Genomic DNA, 15695 nt, shown 5'->3' with positions numbered 1-15695 from the left:
CATTTTTCGTGGGGATATTTGTTACATATCAAACATTTTAACCATATTTCTCCATGGCAATAGCTTGAGTAAAGTCCTCAACAAATTGAGCATTGGGCATCATTATCATGTTCGTCACAACTGCTGTCGTTGTCGTCAGTTGATATATACGGAGGTTATTCATCTTCTGAAGAGATCCTTCTTCCTTCCGTTTTTCCGATTTGCTTTTTTTCGGAACAGATTCCTTTACAGCGTTGCCTGATGTTTTTTGCCAGTGTCTTACCAGAAGTTGACGAACTTTCAAGTGATAGTGCTTTACCCTTTTTTTTATTTTCCAATAACAAGTCAAAGTATCTGTTGAAAAAAAGAGGGAGGCATTTCCTATATACACTGCTCAAAACAATTAGGGGAGCACATGGTTTTAACAAAATTACGCAAAGATGTATACCGATAAGTAACATAAAATGAGTCATCCATAATTTAAAGCCTAGCAGGAAACGGAAGAAGAAAACTTCATATGCAAATCAAAGTTCATGACGTCAAAAACCAGAAAAAGGAGATAAGGGCAGAAATCGGGATGTTGCAGAAACGTCTGTTTTACTGCCGTAACTGTGAAATTCGATTGCGCAGTATTTTTTTTTGAGACAAGGTGACTTGAGGACGTCTCAACAACGTGATTTCCCGGAATCCATGGCATGGCGTGTTATAGGCAGACTGGAATCCGGGCAAACACAACGTAGTGTCGCGGACGCTGTTGGAGTCGCCAGAAGTGTTGTTGCAAGGCTGTGGAATCGATTCCAAGAAACAGGAAATGTTAGACGTCGACCAGGGCAAGGTCGGCCACGTGCCACTACAGCAACTGATGACCGGTATGTACGGTTGACAGCCCGTCGAAACAGAACAGAGAATGCTACGCAGCTGCAAAGACGGTTGCTCTTGGCAACAGGACGTAATAGGCTTCATGAGGGAGGGCTCTATGCACGTAGGTCAATGGTCTGCATTCCGTTGACCCCACGCCACCGTGCGGACCGAAGAAGATGGGCTGCTGAACATCGAGATTGGGAGCAACATGATTGGAGCCAAGTGCTGTTTACAGACGAGTCCCGATTCAGTCTGGAGTGTGACACCCGACGTGTTCTGGTATGGAGGGACAGGGGCACTCGAAATAACCCCGCATTCGTTCGTGAAAGGTCACAATACAGACGAGCTGGTTGGATGGTATGGGGTGGAATCAGCATAGGCGGACGTACGGACCTGCATATCATTCGGAATGGCACTTTGACGGCCCGAAGGTATGCAGACGAGATACTGCGACCTCATGTCATCCCTTACGCTGGAGATTCCTTTGTTTTCCAGGATGATAATGCCCGACCGCATAGAGCTCGTCTGGTGGAGAACATGCTTGAAGCTGAAACAATACAGCGTATGAAATGGCAAGCGTGCTCTCCTGACCTGAATACAATCGAGCATGTTTGGGACATGCTCGGACGACGCATTGCTGCGCGACCAAGGCCGCGTGTTACTGTCCGAGACTTGCAGATTGCACTTCTTGAGGAGTGGAACAGTATTCCCCAAAGTGTGCAGCAGTCTTAGCTGTTCGAGGAGACCACACGCCCTATTAAAACTCATGCATCATGTCTGAACAGTACTTTTTTTTTATCGTTTACATGTAACCAAATTGTTGCCCTAAATCATCTTTTCATGTTTTTTCCATATTTTCAAAGAATTAAAGCTTAATTCCAAATTTTTTGACGTCTTTTTTCTGTATTGCGCATTGATACGCGTGTACTATCCATTGTATGCCAATACGTGTCTGTCTCGCACGGTTTTCTCCACTTTTTTGCTTGCTCCCCTACTTGTTTTGAGCAGTGTATATATATATATATATATATATATATATATATATATATATATATATATATATATATATACACATACTTTTTTTTTCTTCAGAAAATGTGGAGTAAATTATTTCTAATGGCAAGTTGAAATTCCACCCTTTTTACAGCCTTTGTTCTAAGTCTATAATAAGTTTTGTCAATTTGTAAATAATACTCAAGAAATTGATCTTCTACATGAGGAGATAAAAAAGCCTTCGTCCTAGTGGCACATCAAGTTATTTTTTAAGTTCATCTTCAGGTTTTTTTTACGAAGTCTTTTAATGTAGATCCAGGTACTTGAAAAGCTTCCGATGCTTTCAATAGTCCCATCTCTTTATTTTTTACCTCTATTACATCGCTTGCATTTTAATCTTGTTCCACACCTTTCTATGTGACATCTGAAAAAAAACCTACTTTGAAAGTGTTCGTAATATCGCCTAGGGTGATAATAGACACGGCGGCCTCCACCCTCGGAATCGAAAAAACCAAGAAACAAACTATACCAAAATGTAGCCTGTTACGGTCGCCATCACTGCCTCAAATGATATAACGCTATCACTTGAAATTTATTGATTATACTAAAAGTAATAAAACATGTTTATTAACTCATCGCGCACACGAAAATAATAAAAAATTCCCAGAGAAAAGAAAAAACGACACAGGTGTGTCTAGTTTCCACGAACAACAACTGAAGGAGAAAGCTTCGTAGTCCCGGTAGTGGCCACCAGCTACCAGCATTAATCAAGAAGAAACCGTGGTAGGTGATATTACGTAGGCGATAATTGGGCCCCTACCCTATATATATATATATATATATATATAATATTCTAAAAACATTTTTAGAATATTTTGATGAGACAGTAGGAGAGAGGTTTATGAAACAAAAACCAAGTTCAATTTTCAACCACAAGGTGAAAATGTGGCTCTTTTTCATTGCATTTTAAATTTTTCCATGGTCCATTTAGTGTATATACAAAATATCAATAGAATGCGTCTATCAGAACGGGCACTATATAGGTCAGTGTACTGACACTACTCCGTGCTACATAGTGCCCGTTCTTAAGGATGCATTCCATTGAAACTTTGCATATACGTTATATGGTCCATGGAAAAAGGAAAATTTAATTAAAAAAAAAAGCTCCACTTTTTCACCTGGTGGTCAAAAATTTAGATTTTTTTTTTTATTTCCTAAATCTCTTTTCCATAGTCTTATTAAGAGATTCTAAAAATTTAGCTGCATTCGGTTAAGTAGTTTTTCAGAAAAACTACTCAGAGTACGGGAGCGTTAATTATAATCACACTGTGTATATATATATATGATTTTATAAAATATTAACCAATTAGTACATTAACAAAACTGTTGCCTAAACCAATTAACTCTTTAATTAAATTCATATCGACCCATTGGAAGGACGTTTAGTCCTATAGGGTCACAAAGTGTCTGTGTCATCGTTATGTATATCGTTTTGTGTTTTTCTCCAGTTGTTTTGATGTTTTATGTTTGTATGTTTTATGTATTGTGTTCAGTCCAGTATTTAGCAGCAAAATGAACAAACGCGATAGCTCTTACGTGCTTTTTTTCAAGGAAAGGATCCCAAGGAGACGTGTTCAAATGTTCTTCAAAAATCACCACTGACTTTCTACTTATTTAAGTATGAACAAATATACAAAACAAAATAGGTCACTCAGAAAAATTGTAAATACCAATATGTTTTGAACGCCAATAGAAGCCAAGAAAGAATTCAAAAATCCCACAACACCAGAGTGACGTCATTCAAATAACACTTGACCAAGTACAGCACAGAAAAAGAAAAATATAATTTGTTTCTAGAACATATAGAAGCTGGAGGAAAGAAAGTAAAAAAAAATGGAAAGAAGTTTTATATAGATTTCGCCAAGAAGCGCAAGCATCGATGAGTTGCCCTATTGCCATCATTTTTAATAATTTTTTGAGGCTTTAATAATTGAAACCCCACTCCACTGGTCCCGATAGGATCCCAAATAATAGTCCTAAATTTTGTGCTGATGAAATCCCTAATTATCTTTAGTTGTCTTTAACGTCTCATTAAACTCATTAATCTTGCCACCTGACTGGAAAATTAATAAGATTATGTTAATTCATATATATAATACATAAATCAGAGGTTCTCTTTCAAATCCCCGTAATTTGAGACCCGTCGCTATCACCTCTACTTACTGCAAGCTTTCTGAGCACATAGTTGCCAAGGAAATCCGCTCACACCTTGATTCAATAAACTTCTTTTTCTCAAATCAACACGGCTTTTGACCATCTTTATGAGTAACTACCCAATTAGCTCTTTTCATACATGATTTATCAAGCAGTATCGACAAAAACGTCCAAACTGATATAATTTTCTCGGATTTCTCTAAAGCTTTTGGCAGGATGTCCCACAATAAACTTCTACTTAAAGTCCAAAACCTTGGCTTATGTGTTCAACTGCTTAAATGGGTGGAAGCCTTCCTTACCAACCGCAGTCAGTTTGTCTCCTTCAAGGGCCGGAACTCCCCATTTCTCCAAGTTAAATCTGGCAAGCCCCAGGGTTCGGTCCTCTCGCCATTATTGTTTTTGATTTATATTAACGATCTCCCAAATTCCATCAATTGCCTATCAGATTCTTTGCAGATGATTGCGTCATCTACCAAACAGTGCACAACGAATCCGCGACCAAGTATCTCTCCAAAATAACCTCAACATTGTATCAGAATGGTGCTCGTTCTGCAAGCAATTACCCCTTAATTCTTCAAAAACAGTTTTTATGAAAATTACTCGCAAAAGACTTCCCCTCGATTTTTCTTACACTATCAATAACTCTTTAATCATCGAAGTTTCTAATTATAAATATCTGGGGTGTAATTATTTCTGCCGACCTCCGTTGGAATCTCCATGTTGATTACCTCTTTCATAAGTGTCTCCAAAAACACTTTTCTTCGTCGGAAACTCAAAAACTCCACCCGTCACCTCAGACATCTCTGTTTCCAAACCTACATCCTTCCTGTACTTTCATATGCCAGTGAAATCTGGTACCCCCCCCCCATACTCTCTCCAACGTAGACAAATTAGAATCTATTTAAAATAAATCCGCCCGCTTCATTCTTAACTGTTGGTCATCCTTCGTCACTGAACTCAAGCGCCAACTCAATATGCAACTGCTTTTCACCCGTAGATATATCTCTCGATCAAGTTTCAAAATCCTTCATTGCCATTGTCATATCGACACTTCCAATTTTCTAACTCCAGCTTCATACTTTTCAAAAAAGAATTAACCATTCACAAAAATTGAAACCCATCTTTACATCCACAGATTGTTTCAAATTTAGTTTCTTTCCTCGAACAATAACCGACTGGAACCACCTCCCGTCAAACATTACTGATTGTATAACAGTTTCTGATTTCCTTTGTAACATTAATCGTCTCTGTCAAACTTCACCACCGCATTACTTTGTGTGGGCCTCGGAAAAGCAATATTGAATAAATAAATAAATTGCATTACGCCGCTATTTTTTTATTCTTATCTGTTTCTGGGCGAGATGAATGTACTCACATTTTATCATAATTTTTGAGAACGATACCTCTATGGACCCTTTCCTTGTTAGTCAAACCCGTCAATTCTCAACTTGCGCGTTTTCTTTTGTTTTTTGGTAATTAAACGCAATAGAAACTATATAAGAATGCAATGAAGTTAGCGATGAACTAACTCTACACTGAATATCACTCACCTGATCACAGTACTTGTGACCATTTGGTTGGGAAAAGTCAGCTATGCATAATCCATCCTCGTTTTCTTTAAATCCGTCATGCGACCAATAACTGTAGTCGAATGCGAACTTTTTGGCTGCTTCTTTAGGAGCATCGGGGTTCGACAAAAATGTCGTTTTACCTGTCATGGAAATAATATTTTTGGCTCCTCTTTGTTTCTCACGAGAACTCTATCTTCAGTTAAGAACACAACTTCAACAAAGTAATCAATGAAAACCCCTAATTTAATGTATTAGAAACAAATCCATTAGTGCATGGATATCAAGTAAAGTATCGCTCTTCAATAAAATTACGAGAACGATACTTTACTTGATATCTGTGAAAAGTATCGTTCTTCAATAAAATTACGAGAATCAGAATGAGTCAAATGCACATTGTCAACCATCCATCAAATCTTAAACTAGAACTTAATTAGTAATTACATTATACAAAGGATACAAATGGTCGTACTCGAACAGCTACACGGACATTCTCAACATCCGGCATCTTACGTCTTGCGACGTAAGTCCTATTGAGGACACTGTCTTTTCCAGTTCTACTCATTCTTTTACAAATGTTTCGGCTACTTCAGGTCGTAATGCATTTCACTAGCAGTAGTGTTGTTCTTGTTATTGTGTTCTCGGAAAGGAGAATGGCCGATTGACAAGAAATCGAGCAGGTGGTTTCCTTGCGTTTCAACGGTATCCATCGGCGACGGTACGATCGATCCGGCTGTGTAAAACACTACTATTTCGCTTGTATTGTCAATCGTTGCTTGTTCGATCGCCCGACGTTCGTAGTTTCGTGACAATTCCTAGCGGTCAATTTGGTTTTTCTTTCTCCATTTTATTTTATTGTGTTTTTTTTCCTTCTGTTTTCTCCTTGGCTTAAGATAGCTGTCATCCTGTCACGAAAGAAACAGACGCGTCGAAAATCGTTTGCAGATTGAAGGCAAAGTAGGTCAGATACCAAGTCTATTACTAGCGTTCTGTGTTTGGCAATAATTGATCGCTCAGTCACAGTTTGTTTCTGAGTAAACATCTAGTTCTTTCAGCTTCTTTTTTTGTTACGAATCTTCTTTATCGATTAAGGTCAAGGTATGTTATGAACGGACATTTTAATGGTCAAAGATTCATCGTATGTGTTAGTGCAGGCATTCATTATTTATCAAATAAAATCTAACTAGTGACTGGACGTCGGAAATTCTTCGTGGCCAGTTCTACTTAATGCAGCGTTTCTCAACCGGGGTTCCCCAAAACATTGCTCTAGGGTTTCTCAGGGAATATGAATGATTACCAGTGCAGAAAGTTATGGTAATGTTATAGAGAACATGGATATTATTTCAAGGCTTCTCTAGAAGCATCTTGCATCTTCAGATGCATGGCCCTCACATGGGAAGCCTGTCGATGATCGTGCCCGGTGCCGGAGATGAATCTTACTATTACCGTTTCTTTCATTAAACTTTTACTATATGACCCGTGAAAGAATAAAGCCAAGGACCTCGGTTGCAGAATGTCAGTGTCTTGTCCATGAGATTTATTAGTATTAAATGAATGTAATTTGGAGGGCTCCCTATAACATCAATACGATTTCAAGGATTTCTAAAAACATAAATATTGCTTCAAGAGTTTTAGAGAATAAAAACATTGCTGCAAAGGTTCTGCAAGGGCAAAACTGTTGAGAAAAGGTATTGTATTGATGTATACTAAAGAATGTTTTGGATGAGCGCTAATCTAGTTCCAGTCACGTTAGTTTTAGATAACTTGGCTCAATTTTTTATTCATAGCATTAGAATAATTTTTGTAAATCATTTTCTGAATAGTTTTTATGTGTGTGAGATAAAGTTAAATGCACAGTTTATACCAGTGTTGCTCAAAATGTTTTTGACAGACCGGCAAAAATAAATGAAAGAAATATAGTGATTCGCAAACTTACTGATGGGCCAAGAACGTAATAAAAACCAATATACATAGAGACGCTATGATATATAAATAATTCATCGGCTATATATGTATTGGTGGATATGTTTCACAAAACGGCACCGGTCTGCGGACCAGTGGTTGAAGAACACTGGTCTTTATTTTTTGTCGTTTTGCTTGCTGCGCCATCTATCAAATATCGATGACACTAAATATCGTGACTGTCCAACCATAAGCGGATGCAGACTCTTCGAACGGGAAGGAGGCGGATTTTGCATTTCCATCCACGCGCCTATGTTAATAATACAAATTTTTTGGGGACGGGGAGGCCGGTCACCTTCCTCCTGTATTCGCCTATGTTATCTACTCTGCCCTCCAATATTAGCGTTTCTCGTCAAGCAAATGCGGTTTATTCCTTTGTCGAGCTTTCTTCTATTACTTTTTGAAATAAGCAGATATAGAAAAGAAATACAGAAGAACGTGGTTGATTCAAATTTTGAATTCGAACTTTTACGAACTCTTCTTGAGTTTTCTACCAACTTAATGTTAAATTCCTTGTTTAATTCGAACGTTTTTCGAAATTTGTTGATGATTCGAAGTTGGAGAAAAAAAATCATGATTCTTTTATGTAAGCAAATTTTGTTTGGAAAAATTCTAAGACAAGCCAAACTTTTCTTTTCTCGATCAAGTTGTTAAACAACTGGTTTTTACAGACTAATAAATGATTGAAAATTCTGTTTTTCTTCTACTCTTTTTTTAGAATTTGTTTATTTTAATATTGTTCAGCTGGAGTGCATCGAGACTGTGTACAACTTAATACCGATTATGTTGTTGATCGTGTGTAAGGGTGTAAACAGAGTGCGTCCGTATTTCCGATTCTGTAAACCCGCGTCGTTTCTGATTGGTTAAAAACCCGAATTTCAACTTTTTTTATCTTGAAATTCGGGTTTTAACCAATCGGAAACGACGCTGCTTTCCAGAACCGGAAATACGGAGAGACGCACTCTGTTCACACCCTAACACATTCAAAACCTGAATATTTTTGTCGTCATTAAAAGTATGGAAAGTACCGAAAAGTTCAGAGTGTAATACGTTAATGAAAGTGTATGTCCTTGATACGTAGCATAAGAAAGATTTGGGAAAGGGCAAAATTTGAGAAATAGTTTCGTAACGGATGATCACGAACTGTTTCCGTAAATCAGAACATGGTCAAGAAATTCTACAGTGATGCTTATTCCAGAACAGTGGAATAATGTAGCAACTAAGATCAATTATATATATAAATTATTAAAATGCATGAAACGGTTTCGTAACTCATGACAAAATTTTAATAATTGATAATCATCATCCTATGTGAATGTTGATGATTACAAATTGAAATTTGTAGTCATTTTGCAGATACAAATACAACGCCACAACAGGCAAATTGCCCAACGAGGTGGCTGACTTAAGAACATCATGGATCCCCGAGCCATTTTTTGGAGGCCCTACCTACTACTGCTACACCACACATGCACCCCCCCCCGCGGAACCCCCCAACGAACCCCCAACGAATCGGTACATGCGGGAATGTGCGTGTACGTGTAGTGCAACCTGACGTAAAGTTTGTTTCTGTGTAATGCTTGTTATGTGTTGTCATCTGCCCCCAGTTTTACTAACTATGAGTGAAGTGTTATGGTTGAATGATTTACCGTTGTAGGACTGTTGCTCTCTGTGGCGAGACTTTTTAACGGGGAGATCGGCTCGCATTTGCGCCTTGAAGTTGGGAACCACAGAAAACCAACTTCAGCCGACCACCACTGTGGGGTTCGAACCCGGATCCTCGCATCACGAGTCCGGCACTATAACCACTCGACCACCACAGCGGCCACCACAGATCCAGGATAGATTAATTGGAAAATTCGAACTTTTTTCCTGTGACTTTTTGGACTTTGAAAATTAACCAAGTTCGACTGCCATAAAATTTTATTTCGCACTGAAAATTTCGGATTGAAAACATGATGAAAGTAGCCTGAGATGCTGCATAGGTCACTGCAAAGACATGCCACACATATGCCGTGATTCTAATACTCAACGGTCACACAGTGTTATTTCGTGTTACAAACGCAGGTGTCGAGGAGATATGATCAAAGTGTTCAAAATTTTCAATGGGATGGATAGGATGGACCATGAACTTTTAGTACACCGCCAATCGACTGCTTTTACAAGGGGACACCAGTATCGATTGGTGAGGGACAATGCAAGGTTATGGTGTCGCAGGGAATTTTTCTCCAATAGGGTTGTTAATAAATGGAATAGCTTACCCCCGGAGGTAGTAAATTGTAACACAATTGACACGTTTAAAAAGAAATACGATAAACATGTTGGGGTAAATCGAGAAGCTATCCATTCTTAGAATAAGACAACCATAAGTATTCTTTATGGGCATTGTATAATATTTTATCATGTGTATATATTGTTTGTAATTTGTGTTAATTGCATTTTTAATTGGGTTGCTGTATTTTTGAAACATATGACAGCCATATTTTTATGGGCATCTTTTTCTCAGCCACCTCGTTGGGCATTTTGCCTGTTGTGGCGTTGTATTTGTATTTGTATTTTGTATTTGTAAATGTAATAAATTATGTGTGTTAAAAAAAAACCTTGCAACAGTGAGTGACGTAACCTAACATTACCTTCATTTCAAAATTATATATATGCAAAAATCACTGCGGAAAACGGACTTTTTTTTCAATCCGAGCACAACTCAGGTCTATCGCCATGGGCAATTTACTGCCTAGTGAGTTGTGCCGGAAGTGTAAGTGTGTGTACCTAACAGTCTGAGTGCATATCTAGTGTTGTGTATGATTTTTTAGTGCTGCCATCTATATCTCAGGAGTGAAGTGTAATGACTGAATATTTGTACTGTCTGTAGGACTGTTGCTCTCTGTGGCGAGACTTTTTAATGGGGAGATCACTATGACCACTCGACCACCACAGCGGCGTGGAAAACAGACTACAGGGTAAGTGTCCGTGCCTGCCGTTCTTCTGGTTCTGGTCAGGGTAGCTTCGAGCTTCAAACTTTTTCCAGATCCAGGACTGAAATATTTTCAAAATGCTTTGAAATTTTTAAATCACAAGCAGTGATTAGAATTTTTCTTTAAAATGGATCATTATGTCATGTCTTGATAGACATGTGTATATATTGTTTATAATTTTTATTAATTGTATTTTTAATTGGGTTGCTGTATTTTTAAATATATGACATCCATATTTTTATGGGCATCTTTTTCTCAGCCACCTCGTTGGGCATTTTGCCTGTTGTGGCGTTGTATTTCTATTTGTAATGAATTGCTGTAAAATTAGTATCACTTGCAGCAGAAAATTAAGTGCTATTCCTCGGAGAAGTTCTTATGATGTTCGATGCTGGTAATTTTGTACTATTAACTTTCGAAATTGTAAAAATGCTGCAATGGCAAGCGAACGTTGCTGATATTTCTGCAACTATACCATAAGTAGATTGATGCGATACATCAGCTTTCTCTTTGAGTGTATTCATAGCTTTCTTACGAGGAGACATGAATATGTTCCTTTACATGAATAACTTCATTATTTACTGTATGTGATCTTCCAGGACATTTATTCTGATGATGTGGATTGCAAACTTCCAAAAAGCTTTTTCTCCTCTATCTAGTTCTTTTCTCCAAAAAAAACCCATTATGAGTTAGTATTTTACGTCCTTTTTCACGAACTACAAACTATAACGGGATCTCCATAGAACAAAAAAAGTCGAACGTATGGCACGGAAGACATCATTATTTTTTTTAATCTCGCACTTAGTTGTCGTAGATTCATATCACACTTGATTATCCATTGACAGAGAACCAAGCGAATCTGATTCTAATGAACACCGTGAATGTTTTATTGTCACTAGCCGGTTTGCAAGAAGACTTGGGTTCGAGTCCCAGTGGGGACCAGTTGACTTTTCTTTCCGAGTACATCTTGGCATAATGTCCAGAGAAATGTCTAATTCCTTGATGAATTTTTCTCTCTGAATTCTGACGCCCAACAAAAAATAATAACAAAGCCTTACCATCGTATTCGAAGGCTGCCCATGTTATCACTTGTTGCATGTGGTCTTCCTGGATGAGGTTTTGCACGATAAAAAGTTCATTTTTAGCTAAAACTCTATAAATCACACTAAGGGAACTGTTGAGTAGTTTTTATACCCCATTTACACGATTAGATTGCTATTTCAGCACGAATATTTCGATCACCTGTTCTTTTGACAATTGCACAGAATGATTTGGAATTTTAACAGAAAGTGATCCCAATCTCTTATGAGTATCGTATATACACAGTTCTAGATTTTCATCATGCTTACGGATTTGGAATTTATATAAAATTTCGATTTTCCATAAACTTCTAAACCAGGAAAAATTTCACATATATTTAAAAAATAACCTATTACCTCAATTCTTCCTAGGATTTAAAAAAATATATATTCCCATTTTGGTTTTTTAGTCACATCTCACATATTCGGTGAAGTAACGAACAAATGTACAAAAAATTACAGATGGATATGCAGAAAGAATAATTTCTATAAACATTTTGGGACACAGACTGTATGTTTGTTTTCACTTCCGAATGATTCTTTCCGTCAAAACACCATTCCGAATGTACGCATTTGCTTTAATGATACGGGGGTTTAAGCAAAAAAATCGGTATAATAAGTTCAATATCTTTCGATATTGTGCTGCTCTTTCGAAATAGCAAAGAAATATGCAGGGAACTGAGCTCTTATATTGATCCGAACGATTTTCTTCCAACATCCATTAAGAAATATGATATACACGTATGTACGTAAGTGATCTGAGAGAAAAATGAAATGTCATAGGTGTAGTGGGTTGTTATTTGACATTGTCTTATGGAAACCAGTAGTTGACAGCTTAAGCCTAACGGAACACTGTATAATAGGGTGCACTTTAAAATACTACGCAATAATAAACCGCAATAAGAACCTCCCCTTTCCCGAGTAGATAGAAAAAGATTTCAAAGAGTCAAAATAACTCACTAGCGCGCTTTAAATTATATGCACTATTTATATGAACCGCAACATGATTACTTATTTAGTATTATGAAAATTAATACACCACACTAATATAATAACACTATGTAACCAAAAAAAAACACCTTTCATTTTCCTTGGGTGAAAGTTATTTATGTGTTTGCATGGCCTAAATAATCAACTCAAACTTTAATTTTGCTGTGAGGGGAACAATATTTTTGAATTTACCATTTGCTGATTGGGCGACGACTGAAACAATGAAAATGTCAAAAGAACTTTTCGCACGGTAATAATAATTTTAAAAACAGAATAACTTTTAGAATACAAGTCACGTATTTGGACGTTTCATAGAAAATAAGAGTTAAAACAAAATTTGAAATGTGTCATTCGAATATTCCGTTTTTTGTATAGATTTTAAGCTTTTTCACAAGCTCAATGTGGCTTTTGATCCAGTGGTTGTTTAAGAATCAGTTAAGCATGCAAACAGATATAAACCAAATCTTCTTTATCGGTCAAATATAAAGGCCACAACACGCAAATGTCCAAAACGAGGTGGCTGAAAAAAGATGCTTATTAAAAATGTGAATGTCAGATAATATCTCTAAACTATATAAAATACAGCAACTCAATAAAAGCAATAAAAACTCTTAAGTCCAGAGTTTTTTATTGAACTAACATCATTATTATGATGAAATATTGAAAAATATGCTGCCCATAAAAATAAAATTATGGTTGTGTTATCCATTCATGGATAGCATCTCGATTTATCCCAATGTGTTTATCATATTTCTTTTTAAACGTGTCAATTGAGTTAGAATTCACAACTCTATTAGAGAAAAATTTTCTGTCACACCAAAACCTGGAATCGTCCCTTATTAAACGACTCCAGTATCCCCTTGTCGAAGCAGTTGATTGAAGGTGTATCAATAACTCATGGTCCATCCCTCTGAAAATGTTAAACACTTCGATCATATCCTCCCGACACCTGCTGTCTTCCAATGTAAACACGTTCGAAAAATAAAGTCTCGCTCGATAGCTCAAGTCCCATTTGCCATCAAAAGTACGCGTCTCCAAAATCTTACGGCCTACTCCAATCCAGGACGAACTATGCTCTTAAAAGTGGAAGAGAAAAACACTTTAGAAAAACGCGAAGAGAGCTTTTAGAGAATAAAACCGAGTATTCTGTACTCTTTTTTTGGCCATTGCTGAACCATGTTCAGAAAACCGAAGCCACTCATCAGTAAGAATACCCAGATTGGTGATCCTAGTTGCATCCGGAATAATAACACCATTCAACTCGTAAGGGGAACATGGGTTGTTCGAACCAAAATGAGCGACCATGCACTTTTCCACGCTGAAAGTCATGCTCCAATCGTTTCCCCATGCTGCAATTATATCCACGTTTATCTGAAGTCTCTCGCTATCGCTTTGATTCCCGACTACCCCCATAAGCTTCACGTCATCTGCGAATTTGCCCATAATCCAATCGATACACTGATCGAGCTCATCTTTTCGTGGAATTCTTTGTATTCCACATTCTTTACTGCAATTGCAGTACATAGCATCCTGTACGCTTATCTCGAAAAATTAAAAGCAAGCATGGGTGCTTACTATAGGGTCGGTCTTGCGGTCAGGTGTGAGAACAGTTTTGCGACCCTCTTCAATATTGCGAGAGAATATGATAGAAGTTAGGAGAGAGAACGCACATTTCTGCTCTATGCATCGTCCTCCTGACCAGATCATGGGCCGCCGCTCTGTCTCAATAAAGAGATATAAGCAGGTGGTCGAAGATGACCTGGACCATGCTTGAAAAGCTTTATACATCCACAGAAATTCTATTTAAAGGGCCCGGTAAACATCGTGGAATTTGGACCAGTCAAATAATCTTTCCAAGGAGATTCTAGAAACCAGGACCGTCTTAACGCCGCGTAAATGATCTTTTGTGGAGGCTTGGAAGTCTTGATATTTTTTTATAATGCTGTTTTATAAATGTCTTCAAATGGAAAAACTACAATAATGCCTAAATCATATAAAATGGATATCGACCCTGATAACCACGTGGTATCAGGCAAAACAAATTCTAAACCAGGTCTCAGGTTCTGGTCTTCATAAATTTAGCATTCTGCTGTTCGAGGCAAATGGAGGTTCTTTTCCGGATTTAAGTCCAAAAACGTTCAACAACTTCATGAAAGAAAATGTTCGTTCACCTAATGATATCACACACCTCAGGGCACTTCACGTCCAAAAACCATCCGGTTGTGGAATAATAATGATATACGAATTTATGATATACGTATAACAACATAAATACGACTTTGGATACTTTGAATTTGAAATCCTTTCTAGACATTCAAATTAAATCGCAGTTACTTCTAGAAGAATTATCCAGTCAATTTTTACTGAGGAATATTGAAATACCAGAAGATTTGAGAAGAATTAACTCAAGAAATTGAGAAAGAAATAATGTATGTGTCTTGGAAGTGGGAAGATATTCATTTTTGAAGGTAAGCCAACTACCAATGTCTTTGTTACTATCTTGGGTCATTATCTGCCAGAAAAATTATAGTATGGTCAATCAGAAGAGAGTGAAGGAGATAGAGCTATATAAGGCAATGCTTGTTTTTCAGGGGGTGTGGTTAAGGGTCCTTGGCGAGAAGAAATTCTCCGAAGATCTTGACGGTCCCCTTAAGATTTCCCCCTTTTTCTGTTGTACCTCTCTCCCTTCTCCACCAACTCTAAATTAAAACACCGAATAATTCAATTCAGGACTGTACCCAGTACATTTTAATATAGTTTTGTCTAGCCAAGGGGCCTTTTTAGCATACCCGCTGCGAAAATTGAGGCCTCTTGATACTTTTTCATACTATGGGAGAACTGAGGCTTCAACATAAGAGAGAAAAAACCAAATATAAGCGATTAATAATAGAAACAAAGCGCAAATCCCTCAGGGAATATTTAGGAAAAATCACAGTGAAAGACTCATATGGCATTCCATATCGAATAGTGAGGGACATGATAAAAAGAACAACAGTCGCATCAGGCATTTTTAGAACAGACGGTACAACGACAGATTGTTTTGAGGATACGATTAAAGAGTTAAATAATTACCACTT

At 37.4% G+C, this 15695-nt stretch overlaps 1 protein-coding gene across 1 annotated transcript in view; it reads right to left on the bottom strand.

The window, feature by feature from the left end:
* Window positions 1-5765, bottom strand: part of LOC149074632 (kinesin-like protein KIF28) — a 51283-nt gene extending 45518 nt beyond the window's left edge. The window contains exon 1 of the mRNA XM_089246374.1: window positions 5598-5765. Within this exon, the coding sequence (XP_089102500.1) occupies window positions 5598-5765 (168 nt within the window). The remainder of the gene's footprint in view (window positions 1-5597) is intronic.
* Window positions 5766-15695: the final 9930 nt, after the last annotated feature.

Source organism: Pholcus phalangioides, unplaced genomic scaffold, assembly GCF_987345545.1.
Source record: "Pholcus phalangioides strain wild (caught in Gottingen) unplaced genomic scaffold, Ppha-v1.0 ptg000017l_1, whole genome shotgun sequence".
Taxonomy (NCBI): domain Eukaryota; kingdom Metazoa; phylum Arthropoda; class Arachnida; order Araneae; family Pholcidae; genus Pholcus; species Pholcus phalangioides.
The sequence above is the reverse complement of the archived record's forward strand: the minus strand, read 5'-3'. Positions and strand labels throughout refer to the sequence as shown.